General features: G+C 39.5%; 1 protein-coding gene across 1 annotated transcript; it reads left to right on the top strand.

The window, feature by feature from the left end:
• On the top strand, window positions 1-27944 carry LOC104051791 (serpin A3-1). The gene is made up of 8 exons (XM_064460149.1): window positions 1-514; window positions 3709-3979; window positions 6800-6947; window positions 8137-8313; window positions 24303-24957; window positions 25859-26129; window positions 26771-26918; window positions 27750-27944. Exons 1-8 carry the CDS (start codon window positions 1-3, stop codon window positions 27942-27944), a joined length of 2379 nt encoding a protein of 792 aa, XP_064316219.1.

The raw sequence follows: 27944 nt of genomic DNA, 5'->3' as shown, positions 1-27944 counted from the left end.
ATGCCACAGCAGACGGTAGGGAACAGTGTTTGTCGGTTTGCATGTTGTTTCTACAAAGAGATTTCTTCTCGTGAAAACAGTGGGAATGTTTTCTTCTCTCCTTTGAGCATCTCTACTGCCTTGGCAATGCTGACACTGGGTGCCAGATCAGATACTCTGACACAGATTCTTAGGGTCCTTAGTTTTAACCCCCGTGAGATTTCTGAAAATGAAATACATGAAGGTTATCGTCAACTCATTCAAATGGTAAACAGAAAGAATGAGGGGTTACAGCTGAATATGGGAAACGTCCTGTTTGTTCTTGACCGACTGAAGCCACAAGAAAAATTTTTAAGTAATCTCAGAAACTTCTATGAAGGAGAAGCTTATCCTATGAACTTCAAGAGGGCTGATCAAGCCCAGATAAAGATCAACGAATATGTAGCAGAACGAACCAATGGGAAAATCAAGGACCTCATAAATAACCTTGATCCACTGACTGAAATTCTCCTTATTAGCTATATTTATTTTAACGGTAAGATATGCATATTACATTCTCCTTCTTCATACTTTATCTCCTCAGGTCAGTCTTGGACATCATAACCTTCTTTTGCAATATGGTTTTGGAGATGGACTCATATCTTGTTTTCCTTTTGTTCCTCGCTTACACTTAATTATAAACAAAGCCATTGGAAATTGTTCTGCCTGACACTGATGATAATTCCTAGCAAAATTTATGGCAAATTTACCTATATCTTTTAATATATACTTTCTTCCCTGCTGAAGATTAAGTGAAGTATACTTTGAGGAAATCATCTCTATTCAGTAAAACACCTAGTCCTATTCAATCTGGTGGGATTTAAATACTTTCTTAAATGTTTTGTTGGCTAGGAATAAATTTGAAATCTATTTCAGCTGGTTTTTTTTTGTTTATCAAGTTCAACGTTAAATTCAAAGAACACTGTTAAAGTAAAACTTGGCTTCTTACCTGGAAGAAAGTATGTTTACTCAATAGTTTGCTGTTACTGAGTGTGTTCATGTATCCAAGGCTAAACATGTAACAGTAGCTTTAGTTTGACACTCATGTTCTCCTTTTTTTACTAGATATGCCTTTACTGATACTATGGCTATAGACCTGATATGTCTAGAGGCATAGGTTTTCAACCATATTTTTCCGATTTGCGGATTCTAATATTTTCCAGTGAAGAGCTGTACCCACCAGTATCAAATACAAATGACAATAAGCTTGTTTCTCTTGAATTGTGCATCCTGCTTAGATAGAGTCTACAGATCTTCCCAGAGCTTTTCAGATTGTTGATTTAATGAGAAGAGGAGGAGCAAGGCTGTAAGGCTCAATCAGTGGTCTAGTAACAGTATCTTTCAAACCTTCTCTCTCTTACTCATTTATCATATTCTGAAAACAAGGCAACTGTACTCAGGAAAACAATATTCTGTAATTTATCTGATAACAATATCATTAAGCTTTTTAATTGGGAGAGATAGATGACATATTAGCAATTACAGTAGTTTAAAAGAAATGCTGTTCTTTTAAAACTGTTAACCTGGATGCTTCCATTCTCCTCCCCAAAATGAGGCTTTCCTGGAAAGTAATTAAAAACCTTCTTTTTGTTTTGTTTTGCTTTTTATCTGTATGTCTACTCCTTGTGTTAAGCTCTGAAGATTTGGCCACAGCTAAATGGAGCAGTTTGAAATACAGATGATTAATGTTTCTTAATTCTCTTGAATACATACTTCTTTGTCTCAAATAATATTTTCAAGATAGGCTTTTATTTAGCATCAGGCATGTCTTTCAAAACAGGTAAAAAAGCTGTTGATTTTTCCTTCACTGGAAGGTGTTTGAAGAAGCAGCAGTAAATTTAGTAGCACAATGGGGAAAAAGACCTGAGAAATCTTGTATTAAAGATAACTTCGTATTACAGATAACTTTTACATGTTCTAAAAATAAGTTTTGTTTAAAATTAGATATTTGTTCTTATTACTGAAATGATTTCCCAGGTCCTCCAAAGAACGTGGACATTTAGTTTTAGCTCATAAATTTTAAAGAAAATAGATTAAAGTATAGCATTAATAGCAATACTAAGGATTTGATTTTTCTTCAAATTGAGAATAGGTTAATGCTAATTGCTCTAGAGGCTGGGATTAATCTGGAGAGGATCTCTAAAGCCCAGGTACCTCTATGACTAGTCTATACTTTTAGGCTCTTGTCCACTCTCTGTGCATTACAACCTTCCCTGCACAGTACTGATGACTCTCCTCCCCCTTTTTTGTGGTGTAGCATAGTGTAGAAATCCTTCCCTAAGGACAAAGTCTGGCAATATTTTCCTGGCTCTCAGCCAGCAAGCATGCTATTCCATTACAGTACACCAGTCTGTTATCATGTCCTAGCTGAGCTGGTCAGCAAACAGTATCATACTTAGAGGTTCATTTTTCCACTTGAACACTGTGAAGTTTTTGAGAAAGGTGCCATCCCTAGAAGGTGAGCCTCCTAAAAGAGGATAGGAATAAACGTTCCTCTGAAACAGGAGGAAAGGATTAGTGAGTATGACATGCACTAACTCCCATTTCACTCTTTCCAAATACTCAATGAGTGCTGTTTATGTCTGTTTCATGGATGGTGGAAACAGCAGACAATAAGTATTTCATTCGTACCAAGCTGCCTAGTAATCAATATTCAAACAGAAATCAGAAGTCAAGAGGGGTTGCATCTTGTTTAATGGTTTTCTTAATGGCACTTATTTTACTTATCATTGTGGCTCTACTTTTGCCCACTAGATTTGATAAAAAATTTGTTTTGTTCTGGAGGGCAAAATTTGCTACAGAGCAACACCTCTTTGTATAAAAAAAAAAAACACAAAAAACAAAAAAACCACAAAAACCAAACCACAACCAAAAACAAAACAAAACAAAAAAACACGAAACCAAACAAAAAAGCCCCAGAAACACACCCACCCACCCCACACACAACTTCTACCCTTTTTAAAATCTGTTCAGCTTCTGAAATTCATGAGGGTGGATATATGGAATTTGCCTTAGAAATTCCTCTCCGCTAAGGATAAGAATCTTTCAGAGTTTCAGTGTAGACAGTTTGTTTCACTATGACTAAGTGAGGAGCCTTTGGAAATTCAACATTTTGAGCATGACAGTACAAAATATTGTTTTTGTTTTGTTTTCTAACCCAGCAGTCTGGTAGAATTAAGTTGTTCGTGACTTAATTGACCATCAACTAAAGTGGCGTATAAACCCCTTCTCTATGCAAGTAACCTGAATCCCTTAATTTTTCTGGAAAATTCATCCCTCATGTCACCCTTCACAAGCCTATTTTGGTGTGGGAATAAGGAAAGGAGAGAATCTTTCTTCTTCTGAGTTCTCATTTAAAGGCTGCATCATATGAGGGCTTCATAGGCTCCTTAAAACTGTTGTCATGGAGGAAAAGTGCACACTAGAACACTAGGCATCTCATCTAAATTAAGGATATTGCAGCCTGCTGTAAGATCTGAGGAAAGTTTTACATCACACTCTACCTACTGTGTGTTGTCATTGAATTATTCTGAGTATTCAGTAAGATCAAGTTCTCATTGCAAACTGGTTTGTCTTTGAAGCTGGTCCAGCTGTACTAGTTTCCGTCATCTATGAATGTGTCCTGTGGCGATACATCCTATGGTTTCATGTCCTCAAAATATCCTGTAACTCTGTCTCTTGTATTTCAAGCTGAATGGGAAAAACCTTTCGATCCAAAATACACTAAAAAGAACAAATTCTTTGTGGATGGGAACAAGGCTGTTGAAGTCCCAATGATGTTTGGAATGGGCCTGTTCAAGCACGGCTATGATGAACAGCTGTCCTCCACTGTGGTGCAAATGGATTACAAAGGAGGTGCTTCAGCATTTTTTATTCTGCCTGATCCAGGAAAAATGGGGAAGCTGGAGAAAAGATTGTCTTGTGAACGTATGTCAAGGTGGAGATCACTAGTCTCAAAAAGGTAAAATTCTGCAGGTTTTGGTTCAGATTGTAGGCAAAGAGACACATCAGTTTCAATCTGCTGGGCTATGACACAGAATCAGGATACTATTTTTAGTTCTGTTTTAATCTACAGAAGAATTCCCATTGACCAAAGGTGAAATCTGGCTCTCTGGTATCCCTGTGTTTTCAAATTCAGTACTGCACAAAGTGAAAAGCTTCAGTTAAATGGCTTTTGCCATTTCTGTGTTTCGTTTTCCATCCTGAACTCTCCATAGCCCCCAGTTTTCTGCATTAAGACATCCTCTCACTTTTTTGGGGGAGGTCTTCTGTCTTTTCCTCTTTACAAGTAAATTTCTACCCTTTTCCTTCATAGTTTTTTCTCGTCTCTTTCTTCCTTTCTGCCTGTTACAGTTACTAACAATTGCACATTTAATGCTAAAATAACTTTCATATGGCAGTTGTGAGGACAAAGCTCAATGATAAGGATAAAGAGCAGCTGGCTTTTTGCAGACCCACTGTATTCAGGCTCTCTGAAGACAGCAAGGCAAAATTGGAATAAGCTACACTTGCTTCAAGGTAACTTTGAGACTAGAAGGCAGAAAGCTTATATGCTTTCTAAAAACAACTTTAGACTCCTCCTGTTTAGTGTCATATGTAGTAGTAGCCTTTGATGGGAGAAAATATATGTACAAAGGTAGGCATAAAATATTTACAGAATCAAGCCCTTATGTTTATTCGTGAATCTGATGTGTCATGTTAGAGACCTTCACACATACACAATTGAAAATCATATTTTAGATGATCAATTCTCAAGACAAAAATAACACCCTAATACAGAAAACCAAAACCAGTGTCATGCTTTTAACTTTGATTCTGTTAAATCTTATCAAAAGAATCTAAATTTTTTTCCCTTTAAAATAAGACAGAAAAAAGTATGTAATTCTCTGTGCACCTTCACAGTTTTGAAACTTCTGGAAGCAGTTATGTGGTTTGTGACTAAAATCACTATAGGACAAATAAGTTAGTGAATCAAGAGACATACAAATAATTTTTGTCAAAGAAACACAATTGCCTTTAAAATTGACAAGAAGGACCCTAAATACAATTATAGGGATTTGTATGTCCTCTCTCCATCCTCTCCCCTGTCCCCAAACTGGAATAATCTACCTAAAAGACATGAATGGGAGATGTAAATCTTATAAGAAAGCATTACTGCCAAAGATGAGCTTGTTTCATGCAGCTTCCCAGTTTTCATCATGACAGTTCTCTCCTGCAAACTAATGACACAAACTCGTCCTTTTCTTTCTACTTTTCAAAGCAACTGATTGCCTTTGCTATTATTTGGAGTCTCCAGGAGGTCTTAATAAATGGGTTTAATATAAGATATGGAATGATTCAAGGACTGTGGGCAAGCTCTGTGTGTCCCTGTTTCTCTGTCTGCAAACTGGTGTTGACACAAGTTGCAGAAGCATTGTGAAGAACATTTTTCATTACTTTTGGTTGCTGAAGAGAGGATAGTGCCCAAGTATTTCCAGTACAGGCAGATGAGATCTGTTTAATGGCTGAACTGTGGAGAAAACATCACTTTCTCTTCTGGAAAGTGTATCCCACTCCTTACTGCTGTGTGGCTATGGCTTTCCCTTCCTTCCATGTTGAAAGCATGTGGGGGCTTGTGAATGAGTGTGTTTATGTAATAACAAGACAGATGATTCAATGATAGTTGCATCCTCACTTGGGACAGCAATCAGCACAGTCAGAAATTAGGGAGAAGTAAGAGATCAGCCACCTGTTACAAGAACACTAGCGCTCTCATTTTCAGGTACCAGCCAGACTCGGCATTAGATGCTGTGCTACGCTGGAGGTATGGGCCCTTTCATTCCCACTTGTCCACTGGACGACTTGCTCTTTGGTCAGCTTCATTATGTGTTCCACATCTTCCTGGCCTGAAGCCCTGGGCAGTTGTTTTGGTTTCTCACCAGAAAACAGTACCTACTGTCAGCATTATTTCTAACCTCTGACTCATTGTGCTGGTCCCAGCTGTAAATGTCGGTTTTAAGCTTTGAAAAGGAATTGCTGAAAGAGCAAGGAAGAAATAACTCAGAAATATGGAGCTTTGATTAATTTATGGAAAGCAACAAACTACTCACTTTTTAAAAAAATAAATTAATAAATCAGATATTGGACTTCACTTAGAAAAAGAACTATTGACTAACTATATTCTGCCAATGTGCTTTTGTTTTTATTACTTTGTCATCCATACAGTCACCACCACATATTGTCCTGTTCCTTTGGTATATCTTTTGGTTTTCTCTGTCCTGATTTATATGATAAACACACAAGGCCAACTTTTTTTTCAAATGTAGCCAGTGAACTTGGATGTGTTGGATTTTTTGTGCGCAGTCTGAGAGACCTAAAAGAAACAATTTTCAAAATGTGAATCCTCTGCATCTCCAGTAATGGAGCATGATGAAGGTGCTTCCAACAGAATGCACAAAATATCACTAACTTCTGAAAATGTGAGATGAAGCTCCTTAGGGAAGGACAGCTGTACTGTTGTTGCTTTTCAGTCAATCAATAAATTCACTCAATCTCACTGCTCATGTGTTGGCTTACTGCAGGCTGTAAGCCAGCAACCTACAACCCTATTCTTTCAATCAGCCTTCCAACATTGTTATAAACCTTCTTTTCTTCTCCTCAAATTAATGTCACTATACATGTCCCATGTAGGCAAGCAAAATGTCTTTGGGGAGAAAAAATGGGTTTGTCTCTCGGGAGTCTGCTCTATATTGTGATATCTATTCAACAGTCTCACCATATTCTTGCACTTTTTTTCTGGCAGCTCAGCAAATTTGTATCTTCCAAAATTCACTCTTTATGGGACATACGACCTAAAAAATATGTTATATAAAATGGGCATCATGGATGTATTCACTGATAAGGCTGACCTGTCTGGGATCACCGGGCAGCCCCAGCACAGAATTTCCCAGGTAAATCATATTGCTTTTTGTTTTATGGGTCCATGGTTGATGATACTTACACCACTTTCTTTACACCTGTTTATGATGCAAAACTTATGTAAAGAGACTTTGCTTCGCATGAAGAGATAGCTGTTGGCAAACAGAGTATTTCACCCATGTTACTTGCACTGTCAGTGCAATTAAGTTGGAGCAGGTTACAAGTCTGTACTTTTTTTAATCTAGGAGGCCTTTTTGATCTGTGTGGGGCAACCTTATAAAACAGACATGACCAAATCATCATCTATCCACATCTTGGTACCCTCCTGCATGGTGTTGTTACAGTCATTACAATCTTCTGTTTGTGTCTACCTTCTTCAGTCTGCCTGTGGGCAAGCAGGGAACTGTAGGACATATCACTGCTTGTGTTTTACGGAAGGGAGGGAAGAGGAGAAACACTGCTTGCTTTTAAACTTTTTTGGGGAAAGGAAAACACTGTTATTAAAACCATTTAACTTCAAGCCTATGAGCAATGACTCTCAGTAGTGCCACGCCCAGGCAAAAGCTACAGATATGTCATACTTCAATAAACCTGGAGTTTAAAGCTGATAATCAGTAAAAATGGCATTGTCTAATATGAACAAAACAACTGCCCTCATAGCCTCAAGTGGAAGTTTGTGAATTAGGGTCAGTGAACGTCTTAATTTTGCAAGGTAAAACTTACATGTTTCTTTGCTCTAGACCTCCATTTCTGGCCTGTCTCCTTTGCTCCTCTTTTCCAAGACATTAAGGAAGATTGGAGACACAATTTCAGAATGCCATTCATTGTGCTAATCTGCATGTTAATTCTTCAACTATATGAACTTTTAATTGACAGTTAAATGTGATCTTGCTCTCTCAACCTTTTTGTCTAGCTCCACAGACCTGCACAAGTAGGAGCAGGGAATAAGAAAAGAAACAAAGAAAATGTTTTCACTAGCACAGACATGCGCCTCCACTGGGAATGAACTTTTCCTCTCTGGGGCTAGGAAATCTATGCTGCATGTAAATTCTGATTTTTTTTTTTCCAACTTTGCAGTCTTTGTGCAGTGGATTCACACCTGCCTGCCTATGAGATACTCGTTTCTTACCTGTAACTTCTTCAGGCACTATTAGCTCAAGTTCTTATTTAGATGACTAGCTTTGTACCCCCTTGACTTGTAACATGTCTGTTTATTCACAGGCTATTCATAAGGCTGTGGTAAAGGTGGATGAGACTGGCACTGAAGCAGCAGCTGCCACAGGCATGGAAATAGTGCCTATGTCAGTTCCAATTACCATTACATTTAACAGGCCCTTCATAATGGTCATAATCATGGAGAACAACATACTCTTCATGGGAAAAATTGTGAACCCTCTGAAACAAGATTAAGTTGATGTATGTATTAGGCATGGGATTATCACCACTGTCAAATCAAGTGTTTGACCGGATGAGTATGGCATGGCTCCAGAGGGCTCTCCACCTCTTAACTGAAGTTATTCACTGTTTTTTGTAGATGACACTCTTCATCAATTTAAGTTGACATAGCTGCATGTTTGTTTGGGCCTTGGTTTGTTTTTGTTTGGGTTGTGTTTTTTTGTTTTGTTTTAAAGAAGGTTGCATTCAGGCAGAACTGTCATTAGACCTGGGACAAAATAGGCCTGTGAGATACTGACAGCACAAACACGTCTTCTAGCAGGGAAGATGTTAGATGTGGGTGGAGAGGGTTGTGTAAGCCTGCTTCTTCCCTCATGGCTGCCTTCTCACATTTTTTTTGCATTGACAGACAAATGGGTACAAGTTACAGCACTTTACTATTTGTGCCCATTTTCCTACCAACATGAAGTTCATACCTAGCATATATCTTAACATGCATAATGCTTACTACCTTGCATAGTACCATTGTTGTCCAGTGAGTCTATTACATCCTTGCCTTTCAGCTGTCGTCCCAGCTAGGCTGCTGCAAAGGGGTCACAAAGAAGGTGTGTTTTTCCCCTGCAGGTATATACTGGCCTGCCCACTGTTTCTGTGCAAGTTTACAGTCCAGACTCATTCCAAGGCAAACATTAGAGGGTCTAAGAATTGGGTCTAAAAAAATAAGAGGTAGATCAGAACTCTGCAGTTCAGTGCTCTGGAGCCAACATTTCTGAAACAGAAAAACAGCTCAGAGTAGCCAGAAGATTACTTCTAGCCTATGCCTACACCTAAACCAGCTTCAAGAAGCCCCCAAGCAGGAGGAAACACAAGCCATCTTCTCCTGGTGCCAGTGCCTGTACCATTACCATCCGGCCCTGGGAGAGTACCCATGGCCGTAAGCACCATTCCAGTATTGTTTGTAGGGTCAAGCACCCTACCAGTAACACCTACAACCCCATCAGTGACACTTACCATGTCTCTTGACATAACCCCTTCTGTTCCCAGACTGTCCAGTAATACAACATTGGTACTCTATTTCTCATCTGCTTCATGGTTAGTATAGCCACAATATTATAAAGATCTGATGTCACTATTAAAATACATAATACTAAAAGTCACATTCATAATGCACATGCTTATTTATTTTTTTCTTGTTTACTTTTCTATCTATTTTTTTCTTCTATTTTTCACAACATCTGTCATTATTTTATTTCTTTGCTCATGTTCATGGTATATATCTGATCTCTGGTTGCAGGAGGGGTAAATTATTGACTAAAATGGGTTAGTCTGTTAATAGTATTAAGCATTAACACCAGTCTTTGTACAGCCTTGAAATATGCAGACAAATGTACTATGGTAGAAGAGCAACGATGAATAAACACAACATTAAAAAGTTTCTAATTTTGCTATTTTATTTCTGTAATTCAGAATTGAGGCTTAAGTATTGTTCAGGCAGGCTTTTTTGCCTGGTGTCAACAAACAGTTATTAATATACTACTCATATACATTCAATCAGCATGGTAATGCTAATAATGAGCTTCAGAAAGCCCTCTGCCTTTGGCCTGAGCAGTAAATCCCTGTTCAGCACAGAGTAGGTTACCTCTGTTCAGAGGAGAACTTTTGGGGAAGGTTGGGCATTTCATTGATGCAGAGATGTTTATTTCAAAGGCTACAATGTGCTGTTTGTGCTCTATCAAGTGTGTAGCTCCATGTGTGTGTGTCTCTCTTCTGAAAAGCTCTCTCTTGACTCCCTGCAATAACTATGTTACCAGTCTTGGCATGTGTTTTCAGCTGTGGTTCCTGTTATTCCATAAACTAAATACAGGCCACCTAGATCATACATTTTTAATAGATTATGACAGGAAAAAAAGAAACATGCTTAGAAGCTATCATGTTTTTGTAGAGGAACCCACTTCCAAATTAAAAATCACAGTGAAGAAAAACTCATCTGCATGGCATTCAAATCGGGCAATAAGGAAGAATAAATTCAGTATTTCCCAAACTGAAAATTAGATGTATTCAATTTGTTTTCGTTTGACTTTGACTACATCACTGGATCCATAGCAAACCCCAACAGGATACTTTTCTACATGTTCTGACAGTTTTTTGTAATTTATATTGATTTAGAAGCATTGCAGATTTTGGTAGGTCACAAACAGTTTTCTGACATAACCAGATCCTGCAGCAGTGCAAGCATTTGGATGTAAATCCAAAAAACCTAACTTAAAAGGGAAAAAAAGACTGCCATATTTATACAGCAAAGCAAATTAGAATTATGAGGAAAAACTTCAGAAAAATGGAAGTCATGATCAAACAGGGGAAAGCACCCTGCCAAGAAGAACAACCACACAACATTAAATCTAAAACTGTAATAAGAAAGGAAAAGGACAACTCTGAGGAAAAAAAAAAACTTGCAGAGGTCATAGCGTATAATAATATACTCTTTTTAAAGACATCAGAAACCTGCCAGAGAGCACAAGGGGCCAGTAGATGTTCAAAGTGTAAAAGAAGTGCTCAAGGGGGGTACTGGCAAAATAGAAAAGTTCGATCCATTGCATGTATACTTCCTTTGCAGTGGTTGAGCCTGAACAACTATTTCAAGTTGAACTAACAATAGAAGAGTTTTTAGAAAAAAAGAAAACAAAGAGAAAGTAATAGCAAATTGCCAGGACTGTTTAGTATGCATGCAAGAGCTCTTAGCTGTCTCAAGAAGAAAAACATTAAGCTTTCCACTGTGATGCATCAGTTAGATCTCTGTACTACAGTAATAAGTGACAAACGTGACATAGATTTTTAAAAAAAGATGCAAATGAGCATGCAGTGAATTGCAGAACAGTTAGTCCAACTTCAGTATTTTGAAAACTGTAGAATTTGTAGTTGTATGGATATGTATGACAACATATTGAAGAAATAACATGACTTTCACAGCATCATAGAATCATTTAGGTCAGAAAGACAGTACCATTGAGTCCAACCGTTAACCTCACACTGCCAAATCCACCACTAAACTGTGGCCCTTAGCACCATCTACACATCTTTTACATACCTCCAGGGATGGTGACTCAACCACTTCCCTGGGAAGCCTGTTCCAACGCTTGACAACCCTTTCAGTGAAGTAGTATTACCTAATATCCAATCTAAACCTCCCTTGGTGCAACTTGAGGCTGTTTCCTCTCATCCTATCACTCATTACTTGGGAGAAGAGACCAATACCCACCTTGCTACAAGCTCCGTTCAGGTAGTTGTAGAGAGTGATAAGGTCTCCTCTTAGCCTCCTCTTCGCCAGGATAAACAACCCCAGTTCCCTCAGTCACTCCACATAAGACTTGTGCTCCAGACCCTTCACCAGCTTTGTTGCCCTTCTTTGGACATGCTCCAGCACCTCAATGTCCTTCTTCTAGTGAGGGGCCGAAAACTGAACACATTATTTGAGGTGTGGCCTCAGCAGTGCTGAGTACAGGGGGATGACCACTTCCTTAGTCCTGCTGGCCACACTATTCCTGATACAAGCCAGGATGCTGTTGGCTTTCTTGGCCACCTGGGCACACTGCTGGCTCATAGTCAGCCAGCTGTTGACCAACACCCCCAGGTCCTTTTCCACCGTGTAGATTTCCAGCTATTTGTCTCCAAGCCTGTAGTGTTGCACAGGGTTTTTGCAAGAGACGTGCAGGACCTGACACTTGGCCTTGTTGAACCCCATACACTTGGCCTTGGCTCATTGATGCAGCCTGTGCAGAGCCCTCCTACCCTCAAGCAGGTAAACACTCCCGCCCAGCTTGGTGTCGTCTGCAGACTTCTTGAGGGTGCACTAGATCCCTTTGTCCAGATCATTGATAAAGGTATTAAACAGAGCTGCCCCCAGTACTGAGCCCTGGGGAACACCACTTGTGACCAGCCACTGACTGGATTTAACTCCATTCACCACAACTCCTTGGATGCAGCATCCAGCGATTCTTCTACCCAATGAAGAGTACACCTGTCCAAGCCATGAGTAGCCAGTTTTTCCAGGAGAATGCTGTGGGAAACGGTGTCAATGGCTTTACTAAAGTCTAGGTAGGCAACATCCACAGCCTTTCCCTCATCCGCTAAGCGGGTCAGTTTGTTACAGAAGGAGATCAGGTTATTCAAGCAGGACCCGCCTTTCATAAACCCATGCTGACTGGGCCTGATCACCTGGTTGTCCTGTACATGCCATATGATGGCGCTCAAGATGATCTGCTCCATAACCTTTCCCTGCATTGGGGTCAGACTGACAGGCCTGTAGTTCCCTGGATCCTCCTTCCAGCCCTTCTTGTAGCTGGGTGTCACATTTGCTAACCTCCAGTCAACTGGGACCTCCCCAGTTAGCCAGGACTGCTGATAAAGGATGGAAAGTGGCTTGCTGAGCACTTCTGTCGGCTCCTTCAGTACCGTTGGGTGGATCCCATCTGGCCCCATAGACTTGTGTGTGTCTAGGTGGTGTAGCAGGTTGCTAACTATCCAAGGTCCCCTTGGATTATGGGGGCTTCTTTCTGCTCCCCATGATGGCCTTCCAGCTCAGGGGGCTGCGTACCCAGAAAATAACTAGTCTTACTATTAAAAAGTGAGGCAAAAAAAAAAATCAGCTTTTTCCTCGTCTTTTGCCATTTTCCTTTCCTTTGCTACTATGTTTCCCCCGCATCCAATAAAAAAGGGATATTCTCCTTAGCCCTCCTTTTGTTGCTAATGTATTTATAGAAACATTTTTTCTTGTCATTTACAGAAGTAGCCAGAATCCTTTACCAAAGGATCCTTTGAAAGAGTTGATATGTGCATGGAATACAATGGTTTGATTGATATATATCACATAGTTCAGAAAAAAGATAAGATTCCTCAATGAAGGGTCTCAAAAAAATCCTAAGCTAGTAGGGTATAAGAACATTTTATAAGCAACAAGTTCAGGCATGTGTTATCATATAAGTCAGGGTTCATGTGGGACTTACTGTGAGGTGACGCATTTTGCTGGTGGTCCCACGTTGTTCATGGGTAAGGATCTCACAGTACTCAGTGACTGGCTGATAAAATGGCAGAGGGAAATCACTGTCAATAATTACAAAGCAAAGAATATGATAAAAGAAGCCCTTGTTTTATATATGGTGTGGTGGTCTCAAGTTAGGCATTGTCACTCAGGATAGAGATTTTGCAGTGATGCTGCATAGACCACTGAATATGTCATGTCCACACTCAGTGAAAAAGGAAACCAAGTGGTGGGAGATAAAAAGAAAGGAAGAGAGAGAAAGGAAACATCGGTGTGTCTCTGTGCCATGGCATGCCCACACTGTGTATACTATGTGCAACACTAGATACTGAAGTAGTTGAACCTTTAGTCTAAGCTAAGGGTGGTGATTTTATATGGCTTATAGGATAATGTTATCTGTACATATACTGTGTATCTATGGGCTCAATTCAGAGCCAAAGCCTAAGTGTTTATTTCCTTTTGCTATGCCTGAGGGTGTCTAAGACAGCAGCATGGTGTTGGCAGTTAAGAGCATTTTTATTTCCTCAATTAACAGCAACACTTTTATCAGCTCAGTTGTTCAGTAGGAAATAGCTATATACCAGTGTACCTTCACAAAGACTTCAACCAGATCTATCTCTTATTTGACATTTCTGGGTTTTGTTTCTCTATCAAATATACATTTAGTTTTTTTAATGGGAATATCTCATTACTAGTCTGTTTTTCCTATCAGATTCATACCAAACTTTCCTCTTTAAAATTTATTTTTTTAATGTGAATTAGCTCTCATTATACCAGCACTAAACTATTTTTCCTCTACATCTATGACCTTACATTATATGACAAATCTATTTTAAGTCCATGAAAAAAGGCAAAGGAGAATAAAACTTCGAGTGACTAAGTAAGGACTTCCTCATTGTTCAGGTCCCCTACAACTGATGCAGAAGTTTTTTCCATCTTGTCTTGAAGAAATAAGTGCTTGATCTAAACTTGATTGTAAACAACTGCTTTCTTTACAATCAGTATTTTTGTACAACAGCCTTTAGATAATGTCTATAGTCCCTTATTGGTATTATCTTCACAGCCAATAAATGACATTTCTCTCCCAAGAGGTGTTGAATTTTCCAATGTTGTTTCCAAATTTAAAATCTCAACAAATTTCCTGAAAATAATTTTGACATTTTCTTCCATTTTATTGGTAAAGTGTAGAAAAGTTTATCACTTGATGGCATCTTGTAAAATAGAAGTTAGTGTGGAACATTTTAATCATTTCTGTTTGAAAATGTTGACAAAGCCAACTCATTCCTGAAAATGTTCTGATTTCTCTGACTCTGCTTTCTTACATGGAAATTGCTCCCTCAAACAACCTCCAAGAAGTTTTTCTGATAAAGGATTTTTAAGGGTACAATAAGGGCTACAGGAAGAATCTGAGTACTTGAACAATCTTGGCAAGTTTCTCAGATGCAGAAAAAAGTTGAAGTGAACATTTGTGAAGTAGATTGTAAGTAACATAATGCTGAAGTTGCAGCTCAGTTATAAGCCAAACATGAAGTAGGTACCCCCAGCTCAAAGGATTTATGGACTTCTTAGTTTTAGCTGTGCACTGAGTGCCCATGGAGCAGTAGTAAAAATAACTTTTTACAGTAAGCTATGAAGGAAAATGTGTTTAGAACATGCTGGTAAAAAAAAAGAAAAAGCCTCTTTTGGAGGCAGTGAATCCTCTTAGGCATAGTCCTGGCTTGCAGGATTCTGTTTCTGGTGAGGAGATCCTAGTCATTGTGCTTTACAAATTACCTTAGGAGGGATCTCAATAGTTCAGAGATCTCCAAAAAGCAGGAGATGCTAAATGTCATCTGCGCTGTAATATTTGGGTGTTTGGTTTGGAGTTATAGCAATTATGAGTGTGGAGGTGAATTAGAAAAACAAACGTGTTTGTTAAAAGATTAATTCAATCATCATTAGTATGAGAGCTGGAGCATTCACAAAGGCTGGAGACCAGTTCAAACTGGTTTTCATAATCCCCACCCACCTAAGTTCTACCAAAGGCATTAATTTTAAAATGTTACATCATCAAGGAAAATAAAAAAAACTCTCACTGGCTGATAAATGAACCTGAGAGCAGGACATCATCACCTAGAAGTTCTTGTGACCTGATTAACCTTTTGGCTCTCTACATCTGAGCCCCACTCTTGCTGACCCCAGCCCTAGGAATGCCATAATGCTCTGCTGCTCTACGGAAGAAGACACCTGGGTGTTCTGTGAAAATCAGTCTGGGCTTTTCCTGGTCCCCAGAGATTGACTTTTGATGAAGGATCTTGCTGTAACTCCTTTGGGAATGCCTTCCTCCATGATTCTTCACTAGGATCTGTTGGCCATTGTTCTCCAAGCTGATAGAGGTAGCAGGGAGTAGAGGCATGGTGTACCAAGGAGATGAGAGTGGTCTGCAAGTGCCTGTGGGTGACACAAAGAAAGGCAGGAAAAGAATGTCTGAGCAGATGTCAGTATTTAGAAGCCAACACTAGAACAGGGTATTGATTAGTCTGGGGTAGGGAAGTTTTGATCTGTACTGAAATAGTCACAATTCCAACAGTTTTCTGTTAAAACTAAGAAATTTGAGATGCTTGTGTAATGGTTGATTATATGGGAAAATGGCTTTTTTCACTTGTCTGCATATTGATCTAGAGTAGGATTTTTAAAAGCTATGTGGTGTTGGCCTAAATCTCCTCCCAGCATAGTTACAAGCAGTGGCCAAAATAAAGCTTAATCTAAACTATATCCATTCAAAATAAAATTGAAACATGCCTCCCTTCTGTGTTTGTTCCTTGGTGGACTCCTGTGTTTGCACCCTCATTTCAACAGAACTGTTCTTTATGAGTAGAGAGACTGACAAAGAATAACAAGGTAAATTGTTTCTGTGGCTTGCAAGACCACTTTCTGGGTCCTTTCTTTGAGCATTAGCCAAAATCCATATTGTGTGCTTGGGCAGCTGAGCTTCTGAGTCACAGAAGAATGTCATTACTGTTTATTTCAATCCACTTTGATCAACCTTACTTGGTCAGCTGTGTGATTAAAGGTAGGCACTTGATTCGGTATCGCTCAGGAGTACAGAGAAGGTAAAGGAAGCAATTCAGATGAGATGGTCCCAGATAGCAGGGTCAGTGGACCAAATGGGAAGGTGAAGAAGAACTTTTTAATGAAGGCTTTCAAAATAATGTTAGTTGCTTAAGTCTTGAATTACTCATTGGGATGGTTCTTGTTAACTCTATTTTCATGTTGTATAGACACACATTTATTACAATTTTAAGTACTATATTGCTGTTGGAAACCCATAATTAATTGATTAATTTCTTTCTTTCTTTAACGCAAGAACATTATTAGGAAAGAAGGATAGGCCAGTAGTTGCACAGCACTGGGCTGGGGCTTGGGAGTTTCTGCTTGCCTTCCCAGCTCAGTCACAGATTCACTTTGTATAAACTTAGCTTCCTCTCTGCTTATAGCTATTCACTGAGGATGATCATCCTTCCTTTCTTTGTTTAAACAGTCAGAGTGGGATTCAGGTGCCTTACCATAGGTAAATAATATGATTTTAAAAGCACAACACTGGACTAGAAATGGATGAAGAGGTTCAGGTGAAACAATCCTTGTTGGCATGGTGCTTGGGTCAAACTGGAAGGTGAAAAAAGAACTTTTAGTAAGCAAAATGATCTTATCCTTCTCTATTTTCCTGTACAAGATTCTTGTGTCATAGGTACTAGCAACAGATATTTGCATTTCCTAGTCATGAAAGAGAAAAATTCTGGTAAAAGGATTGGCTTGGGCGGTGTCATGTGGTTCATGCATAATATTAATACTTGCAATTTATGTATGCTTAATCACCTCTCCCCATGCTGTAATGTGCCTAGGTAGATGGCACCTCTTGGATGCAAGGAAAGAAGACACTTTCTGTAAAGTCCAGAGGGCATTTCATGGAAGCTTGCAACAGAGAAACATTTCCAATTTCACTTTGAAGATGTATAAAGTGGCACCCTGCAGGCCACATATTTTCAAATTGTGTATTGCTGTTACTGAGGGAGATGCCATAGTATCAAACTGATAAAAAATGGTCCTGTCTTCATTAAACCCAATAAAAAGCTGAAATGATGTTAAAGGTCATTGAAAGTAACTTTTTATTTTCACATCATCTTATCTCAATCCAGAAGTTAGATGTGTCGTTTTTATCTTACCAATGAGAAACGTGAAGCCCATCAGATAGTGTTAGTAATACTACCAAGGTCAAAGCTGAGCTGCTCAACAGAGCTAGCAATCTATCCTGAATTTTCAACCCAGTGGTTCTCTCATCAGGCAGTCCATCCCATCCTGAAGTCATTCTAGTATCCTGAACAGTATTTGGTCAATGGAAAATATTCTTGGAGATCTTTATAATTACTAAGAATGCAACATGGTTGTTTTGTCAACTATTTTGGGGGTTAGAAGGAAAAGGAAATGGAATACATACTATTCTTTCATAAGACCTCTGTAGGAAATAATTTAGATATGAAAAGCTCAGAAAGCTATTTTGTTACTAGTCTTAGTATTACAGAAACACTCAAGTCTTAAAAGAAACTCCATGGTGAAGCTGTTACATGCAGAAATAATGAAGAACAGGCCTTCTTTTGAAAGATTTCATGGTCTAAATAAAGGTTTCTAATGTTAGAGCAACCTGCCTACTTTCCTGCCCCTTTTTTACGAAGTTTCAAGTCTTCCATAAGTCCTGTGTCATATCTGCCAACCTGCACACTTGTGAAGCTGCAGTTGGAGGTGTAGTTATTGGTGCGCTATACATGTAACACACCTTCTATATTTTAGTAGGTAATTTGTAACTGACATGGGTTTTCCAACCAAAAAATGGTGATGAGTGTTAACTCTTGGTCATTGCCATTGGTATAGTATTTCTTTTTTATTCTAGTCCCTGCTCTCTACTTAGTTCATACATATTATCAGTGATGCTACTTCAAAGGAAAAACAGGTCTGTGAGCAGAACTTCTCCCTCCTCTTGAATGGTCTCATCACTAAGTACAGACTGCTTTTCATCCTCATTTCACATTCCCTTTCTAAACTAATGAATTTTGTGTTCCTGTCAGAACAGTTGAGGAGATTCTCCAAGAAGTATTGAAAGAATGGCATAACCACTGCGTGCAGATTGGGCCTTTTTTCTTCATTATATACCTCATCCAGACTAGAAGAACCATAGTTCACCAGACATGCATACATCTTCAGTCTTAACAATTTTCCCTCCACTCTGACTGTCTGATCCTTCCCAAAGACTATTAAATAACTTGAAACTATGAGGTGGAAAGGGAGGGGAAGGCAATGCCTGTTACCTTCCTAATTCCACACTCTGTTTCCTTCATATTTTTGCTATGTCAATATACTTGTGGTCTATGTACTTTACGCTTACAAATCTTTGTGTTACTTACAATGGGTCTATAGGGATAAAGATTTTTTTGATATTTGAAGTAACCTGTGTGTCTGTGAGCCTTAATCCTAGAAGAAATATTATTGTTGCTAAGTTGACACGAAAACTATAATTTCCTGACCTAAGGTGTAGAAGCATAAGAAAAACATTGGACAAGTTGAATGGTTCTGTTGTCATCAAATATATCAGCCATTGGTTAATAATTAGGATCTCTTTAAACCTGCTTCAGAATTATTTGGTCAAAACAAAACAAACTGGCAGGAAGCTGTTTGCAAGATGTTGGTATATGCATGAAATATTATATGGGTCTGTTTCTTCCAAAGGAGTCAAAATGTGAGTTGGGGTGTGGTGTAGATACTGACCTACATGAAGCACACGGCAGTAACATAGACTTGGGTAATGTATACTTTGTCATGGTTTTAATTATTGGAAGAAATAAACCACATCTGTTTGGTTATTTCAGTATTTTGGACTTTTAGTCCTATTAACATAAGTAGTAGAGAAGCAAGATCTAGTTCAGTAGATGATTGATCCGTTTGAATCTGGTTAATGTGATTTCATGACACAGTTTCAGAGTTGGAATTGTGGTCAGTAGAGAGGTGGGACTGTAAATAGCACATGGCAGTGCATAGAGCACCTGGTATGCGTGCATCTATTCATCATTTTAGTTTAAAGATGGTGTAGCACCTTATTGCTGTTGCTATAATGAAATGCTAGGGAAATGCCTTGTTAAAGTGCAGCTTAACATTATTACAAACAAAACAGTAATTACAAGGCCTCACAAATGAAAAAGAAAACAAGAGGTTTATAAACATTTTATAACATTGTTCGTCCTTGACCACCATCACCTGTCATTCACCTAGGCTTTGATGAGTAAAATAATCTCTGGGTTTGTGACTTTTTACAGCCAGAATTAGAAGGTGCAAGTGAAAAGGAAAGGGGAAAAAGAAACAAAGAGGAAAACGAAGACAGGGCGTGTCACAACAAGATTTATCTATGTTCTGTCTTCATGTTTATCTATGTTTGTAATGACAAAATCACACATGCGAGTGAACAAGTGCAAAGGAAAAAGAGTCACCACTCAGTCATAGTCTTTGTTGTTAACTGGAAAAATTCAGTCAGCTTGATCCACTAGAATTTTATTCCTGTTGCAAAAAAGTTAATAGAAACAAGCAGTGGTTGGTTGGTTTTTTTTCTTCCCAACAATTTAAATTTGTGAAAGAGGGACAAGGAGAAGGAGAAGTGGGTGCACACATGCAGTACGTGCATGTGTGGGACTAAAGAAAACAGCTTGCTACTTGTATTCCCACCACCTATCTGAGGCAGTAACTCAGATGCACACAGAACTGAGCTAAATGAACGGACCACATCAGTCAGAGTAGGAAATCTCCCAGGGAAACACGTCTATCACATATCCTCTCAACAGTGTGCAGTTGGAGTTGGATTGAGAAGGTACAGGCAAATAGTTCAGAGTCCATATTCAGGAGGAAGATTTGGCTCTGGTCAGACTTTGGAAGACCGCTGAACTGCTGTGGTGTGTGGCTGTCAGTTCCATGTGTGCTTCAGCACAGCACAGAACGTCTGACTTCCGGCACCAGGAGTTAGCACCAGTTTCCAGTGATCCCAGGCACAACCTTTTGGTTTCCAGCAGGGTCCTAATTACACAATGTTTGCGCTAAGCTCCTCCACATGGTCAGAGGCAACAGACAGAAAGTCACAGATACTATTCAAATGGCTGAAGATTGTCAGCTCCATTGGCAGAATTGAAGAGGTGATCCTTGGAAACCCTATTTCATTAATATTTACTCAGTTACCTCCTTTTTTTTGGTTGGCTCTAATTTTCATCAGGTCTGTTTAATGTTTAACAGTGGAAATTAAGCAGAAGATGATGTAGCAGTATAAGTAACTGTGGAGAAGAGCATGGTCAGCTGAATGCAACAGAGCTGCTGATTTTGTAAGTACTGTACATGTATTTTTCTTAGAGACTTGCAAATGATGCTTTCTGCAGTCGATGGGATTTTCATGTTAGGTTAGTTTCATTTGTCTTCTTATGAACTGGTTATGTGCAGATTTTGTGATGAAATATTAATCGAGGAAACATGCAAGGGACCAGTGGGACCTTCTTTTCTGGGGGAATACACTTAGCCTGAAATTAGAATAAAATAAATTTGAAGTCATTGGGACTTATTAAGTAGTTTTTAGTTTAGAATACTGATGAAATCACCTTTTAGGTTGGAAACAGCCTTCACAGTGGGTCGAGATTAGCATAATCCCACTAGTGATTGAACAATCAGGTCCAATTTATAATTCTTCTGGTGACTTACTGTATAAAAAACCATTGAATTACTAAGGCCAAGCTCTCTAATGAGGACTGGGTTGAGTGTATGGGGTGGGCGGAAGGCCACAATTTAAATTTAATTACCCTTTTTATTCCCATAGACAAGCTAATCTGTGGTTTTGCAGAGAATTATTTTCTGAATTTCCAATTTGTATATAAAAATACAGCCCAGATTTAATAAAGCCTTTCAAATTTCTTCAGCTTTGGAGTGGTAACAAAAAATATTTGTGGCTGAAATTTTCTAATTTCAAAATGTTGAATTTAATGTGATTAACGTCTCTAAAGGGAAAAGTATGTGGGGAAGACTTGATGACAATTTTCAGTGTTTTCCAACTTCTGGTAGAAGTTCTTCTTTAATATTTCTGTGGAGAGCTGTGATAGCAAAAGAAGTTTTTTAATTGATCTGTTATAGTAGAAGTTAAAAACAGAGCCATGCCTAATATAAGGTTGCTGCAGAAAACCCATACTCTTTCCTTCAGAAATTCTTCGAAATTTGGACTAAGCTCTGTTTGGACACAGGAAGTGGTCATGGACAGTCAAAAAATATCTTCTTTTCACTTAAGTGTGCAATATCTCAAATAACTAGTGAAAAACAGTCTATGAAATGTTAAGCAGCAAGTAGTTTTGAAATACCCTCTGTACTACATGATTGCTTTGTTTGTCTGCGGTACATAAGGGGGAATTTTTTGGCTGGGAGGAAGGGGACGAATTCTGCTTGAGAGATGCAAATAGTTGAATCATATTCCCATCTAGGGCCATACTCCATCTTTTGGTTTAAGGAAATTAAAATTTAGTGTTAACAGTTCTTACTGCCAGTCACTGCCACGGTCACTGTCTGCTCTCAGACATATGCAACATACTCAGATCCTAGCAGATATGAGAACACAAAGCTAGTGTATAAGTTTGCTATAAAACCAAGGAAGACTGCCATACCGATAAAAAAATAAAGCAACTGGTTAATCACCACAAATCCTGGAACTTGACCCTCAGAAACTAACTAAATCTTGTTTAGGTAGTAGATCAGTCATCTTTCACATCTGGGAATGATTATGGGACCAAGACAACTTGGCAGGACATGGGAAAATCATAGCATCATAGAATGTCCTGAGTTGGAAAGGACCCACAAGGATTATTGAGTCCAACTCCTGTCCCTGCACAAGACAACCCCAAAATTCATACCATGTCTCTGAGAGTGTTGTCCAAATGTTTCTTGAATAGCGTCAGGCTTGGTGCCGTTACTGCCTCCCTGGGGAGCCTGTTCCAGTGCTCCACCAGCCTCTGGGGGAAGAACCTGTTCCTAATATCCAAACTAAACCTTCCCTGGCACATCCTCCTGCCATTCCCTCAGGTCCTGTCATTGGTCACCAGAGAGAAGAGATCAGCACCTGCCCCTCCTCCTCCCCTTGTGAGGGAGCCGCAGACTGTCATGAGGTCTGACCTCAGCCTCCTCTTCTCCAGGCTGAACAAACCAAGTGACTTTAGCTGCTTCTCATACGATTTCCCCTCTAAACCCTTCACCAACTCCCTGGCCTCCTCTGGACACTCTCCAGTAGCTTTATATCCTTAATGTACTGTGGCGCCCAAACCTGCACCCAGCACTCGAGGTCAGGCCACACGCAGAGCAGAGCGGGACAATCCCCTCCCTCGACCGGCTGCAGTGCAGGGCTTGAGGCACCCCAGGGCACGGTTGGCCCTCTTGGCTGCCAGGGCACGCTGTTGGCTCGTGTTCGGCCTGCCATTGACCAGAACCCCCAGGTCCCTCTCTGCAGAGCTGCTCTCCAGCCTCTCATTCCCCAGCCTGTATGTACATCCAGGGTTGCCGTGCCTCAGGTGCAAAATCTGGCACTTGCCCTTGTTAAACTTCATGCAGTTGGTGATTGCCTAGCTCTCTAGTTTGCATAGATGCATTCCTGGAAGAGAAGTATACAAACAGGCTGTGCTCGCTGGAAACCAGAATGAGAGGAGACATAACAGTAGAAAAGTTCCAGAAAAGCTTTCATGTAGAAGCTGCAAGGGCAAAAAGCTTATTTTCAGATAGCTTGTTACATTTCAAAAGAGGGTTTATATGAGATCCCTCCCCAGAATAGCAGGGAACTGAATTCAGTAAAGTAGAGACTTGTTCCAGCTCCTGTGTAGGGCAGGAGGCTCATGTGAAGTATAGCATGTCAACACTGGGAGAACAAGCATAACTAAGAAACTTATCATCCCCACGGGGATTAACCTGAGTGTCCTTTGACTTCCAAATGGGATCTGTGATCCTCTTTTCCCCTTGGACCCAGGTCCTTCCTGTGTCTCTAAAGGGAGCCAAAAATTCCATGCAGGTTAACCCATAGTAAGGGGTAAACCAGCATTTAACACATTACATACACTTGTTGCAGCCCCCCACAAGGAGGGACCCTTTGTTCCAAACATGAACCATGCACCTTATTACCTGGTGCAAGCCTGCTGCTTCCCATACATCTTTATGTCCACTTCTGAATGCCCTGCTGTTATGGCACAGGATGCTCCAGGCTACTGCCTTGAATTTTGCCATGAAGTTTATGTAGATGACACTCATCCATCACCTATCAGCAGTGGCCAATGACAGGCCATGTAAGTAAGTAACCATGAAGTAAACAGGTGTGAATTTAACAAGCACCAAATAGTCCATGATAGCCATCTGTCCGTATGCTCTCCTCTCATGAAAGTGAGGGAATTTATCCCTCTTTCAGTGAGAAGTGAGTTGCCTCCAATTTCCTCACATTTACTAAACTGCATTTGGGCAGGTACTGTGGAGCATTTGATGTCTTTGAAACCCACACCCTGTCTTACCTCATGCTAACTTGTTTGTTTAGATGCACCCTGTAGGAGACCATGATCCAAAGACAATATCATTGTTAACAGAGATTAATATAGACTTTGGCTCTATACTTTCATTACCAATGAAGAAGAGAACTGCCTTTTCAGGGCAGTTACAATGGAATATTAGGATTTCTTTATGCCTGACATTTTAATTTATAATTCGGGTGAATTTATTAATGACATTTGGCATTGTGTCCACAGGCACTTTAAATACCCTATGTACTTTAGATCATTACAGTTGCACTATATAATATTTATGCTAACAAACTATTCATTATTTCTTACTACCAAGCTCATCATTACCATCTGCTCATCTAATGACTGTTTATTTTCTGACAGAATAATTTGAAAAGAAGATGAAGTATCTCCTGTGCCTGTGTTTACTGCTTTCTGTTCTTTGTACCATAACCCATTGCCACCATGAAGACAATTGCCATGAAGTCAATACTAATCTGCACGACGGCACAGAAAATTTAGTAGCACATCACTGTGACAAGCAAGGCTCTAACTATGCAGATTTTGTATTTAGATTTTACAAGCAGGCTATATTAAAAGAAACTGATAAAAATGTTTTCTTTTCTCCCATGAGCATCTCCACTGCCTTTGTTGTGCTGGCTGTTGGTGCTAAGTCAACCACCCTGTCTCAGATTTTTGAAGGACTGGGCTTTGATGGTCTGACTGAGACTCGCGTACATGATATACATGAAAGTTTTCACAAAGTTTTAGCAGTACTAAACTGTACTGATGTTAACATCATATTAAATATAGGGAATGCCCTTTTTACAGCTATTGGATATGAACCAGAGGAGTCATTTTTACAAAATACCAAACAATTTTATGATGCAGAATTTTTTTCTAGCAATTTCCAAAAACCAGAAGAAGCTAAGAAGCAAATCAATAGATATGTAAAGGAGAAAACCAAGGGGAAAATTCCTGAATTAATTGATCATCTTGATGCAAGTACTGTATTGGTTCTTGTTAACTACATTTATTTTAAAGGTAAGATATTTAACATAATATTCCAGTAGATGATTCTGATGCAAAACAGAAATTGTAGGGAGCTCTTGATGATTTGTTAGCAGAGTTACTATTTAGGAAAGAGTTAAACTGTGCAGAACCTTCAAAATAAAAATTAGATGTGGCCAAAAACAGGGTATCTGGTTGTTGAGAAATATTGATTGCTAGATTTTGGCCCAGTTTGCCTGAAAGCTGTGGAGAGAGAAGTCCCACTGTAGTGGACTGCCTCATAGGCATGGACCCACTCCACACAGTCTCACTGGTCTGAAGGCATAATGACTAAAGATGTTTCCAAGATCTTTATGCTGACTGCATGTACCAGTCAAACTTAGTGAACTGACATCCTTGCACTTCCAGGGTCCCCAGTATTATGGTACATCTGCTGTGTACACTGCATGAAGACTTGGGTCATAGCATTTTGAGGGCCTGTGCTTTTGGAGCCCTGCTTGAATGTTAGGATCCTTTATTCTGCTGATGAATTCCTCACCAGGCTGGGTGCAGTCAGCTTGCACAGGGTATGGCCTAAACGGAAAGGCATAACAAGACCCTCTGGCTGAATGTTTAAGTGGTTGAATTTAAATGACATAAATGGCACGAGTGATGACAACATGTGGCTACAATAGAATCAGGACTCTCTCAGTCGGTTCTCATTAAGCTTTGGCTGTTTTTCAGCAAGACAGGACTTACACTAACTATGCTGAACTTACTGCACAGTTAAAATGTTGTATTGTGTGTTATGCAGAAGGTTGAAGTGATACAGTGATCCTCTGCTCCCATAAACAGCTCTCCAGCATCCTAACATTTAAGTCAGTCTGATTTATATCAGCCATTTTTTATGATCTTCACATGTTTGAGTGCAACATCTTCTCATTTCCCCCATTAGCTGCCTGGGAAAAGTCTTTCGATCCTTTGCATACATATGAGGATGACTTTTTTGTGAACACAAATATATCTGTTAGAGTCAACATGATGCAGCGTGACAGTGACTATGACAGTTACTACGACCAGGATCTGTCTTGCGAAGTGGTAGAGCTGCCTTACCAGGGCACTGCACGAGCCTTGCTCATTCTGCCTGATGATGGAAAGATGAAGCAAGTGGAACATGCTCTCTCCAAGGAAACTGTTTGCAAATGGGATAACAAACTTGTGAGCAGGTAACTCTAGGTAGATGGATTACTATATTTGACAACAAATTATTATTTTTAAGTGAAAGCATTAATTTCAGATTGCCTTCTCCTGGGTATAATGTCCTGATTTCATAAAGCAGGGTTTTAAGCGATTCCCAAGACAAGTCAGAGCAGAGCATAATGAATAAAGTACTGCAGGGTCTCTGCCCTGACAGAAGGGGACACAGCATTGTAACAACTGCCTTAAGACCTGCTTGGCTATCTTTTGGCTACCATACCTCTTCTTTCATGGTGATAACATAATTAATTTTCTTCACTGTGTCTTAGATTTTATCCTCCTTTTCCCTTCTTTTGGCCTTTCCATAGTTGGTCTGCTTACTCTCTGTAGCCCTCTAGCCACAAGAATCTGGTAGCTGTGTATGTGGCCCTGGGATGAAAGAATGGCAATGAAGAAATTAGTTTCTTTTTCCCACCTCAAAGAGATACGTACAAGAAGACAGCACATCTCTCTGGATGCTAAAATTGCTCAGGCAATACAAATGCTACCATCAAATGAATCAGCAATCAAAAGTATGCTTTCAAGTATCACTGAATTGCATACTATCCAGCCTGCTGGCTGAAACAAGGCTGCAATGCTTCACTGCTGTTTTGCTTTCTTTGTTCAACAGGAGATTAGATCTGCACTTACCAAAGACATCTATTAGTGGCTCTTACGATGTTAAAAACCTGTTCAAGGAAATGGGCATAACTGAAGTATTCTCTAGTAATGCTGATCTGTCTGGAATTAGTGGCAGCCGTAATCTTCAGGTTTCACAAGTAAGTGAACAGACAGAGCTGGTGATGGGGTGGTGATTGGTTGCTCTGATCAATTATATCTGGGTTTTTAAATATTTATTTTCCTTCCTTTTTCTACTGAAGTTATAAGTAAAACTCACAATGACATGTAGGGGCTTGCTCTGTAATTGTGCTTTTCTACAGAGAGGGTCTCCTGTACTACCTTTGCATGATTTTAATATTGCTATTAAAAGGCTGGATATTAAGTACATGCAAAAGTAGGACAAGATTTTATATGGTTTCTTGGCACTGGAATATGACTGTGTACATGTGATTGTGTGAGGTAAATTATTAATTAGGAGTATGTTGTGAAATTTTTGTTGATTAGTACCTAATTTTTTAATATTCTCAAAGTTTCCAGGAAAACTTCAGTTTGCAGTAGCAGAATTTTACCATGTCAGTTTAACCGATAATTTATTGTGGCAAAGATGCCAAATACTGCCCCGTATTAGCATTTAAATAGCAGTCTTCCATTAACCTTGGATTATCAGAGCAAGTGTTGCTAGTGGAAGTCCAAACCATCTAAGAAAATAAGCCAGCTAGTGCATGGAGTGTTATTATCCCCCTCTACTCAGCACTGGTGAGGCTGTATCTACAGTGTGTCCATTTTTATTTTTGGCCCTCGCCATTTAGTCCTGACATGGAAAACACTCCTGTTGCAGGCTATCGGAGATTTACAGTACAAAAAAGTTTGGTCCACTGGGTTTTATCACTCCTTTCTTCTCCTAAATATTCTATAAGGAGAGTGTGTATCTTCACCTCCTGCTTGCTGTCCCATATATAAGCCACAACATTTGCTCCTTTTCCCTGCAGGCAATTCACAAGGCCCTGCTGGAATTTGATGAGGCTGGAACTGAAGCTGCAGGAGCCACAGGCATAGTCCTTAACAGAGTTCTCCTTCCTTCGGCTACCATCAAATTCAACAGGCCCTTCATTATATTGATTTCTGACAAAACAACTGGCACCACACTTTTCATGGGGAAAATTGTCAACCCTTCTAAGAAGTAA

Source organism: Phalacrocorax carbo, chromosome 9 (assembly GCF_963921805.1).
Source record: "Phalacrocorax carbo chromosome 9, bPhaCar2.1, whole genome shotgun sequence".
Classification (NCBI taxonomy): Eukaryota; Metazoa; Chordata; class Aves; order Suliformes; family Phalacrocoracidae; genus Phalacrocorax; species Phalacrocorax carbo.
The sequence above is the reverse complement of the archived record's forward strand: the minus strand, read 5'-3'. Positions and strand labels throughout refer to the sequence as shown.

Bases quoted from the DNA above. Each gene is read 5' to 3' on its own strand.
- LOC104051791 (XM_064460149.1), top strand. From the start codon at position 1: ATGCCACAGCAGACGGTAGGGAACAGTGTTTGTCGGTTTGCATGTTGT. The intron at 515-3,708 runs GTAAGATATGCA...TTGTATTTCAAG, and splicing joins TAGCTATATTTATTTTAACG to CTGAATGGGAAAAACCTTTC. The intron at 26,130-26,770 runs GTAACTCTAGGT...TTTGTTCAACAG, and splicing joins GATAACAAACTTGTGAGCAG to GAGATTAGATCTGCACTTAC.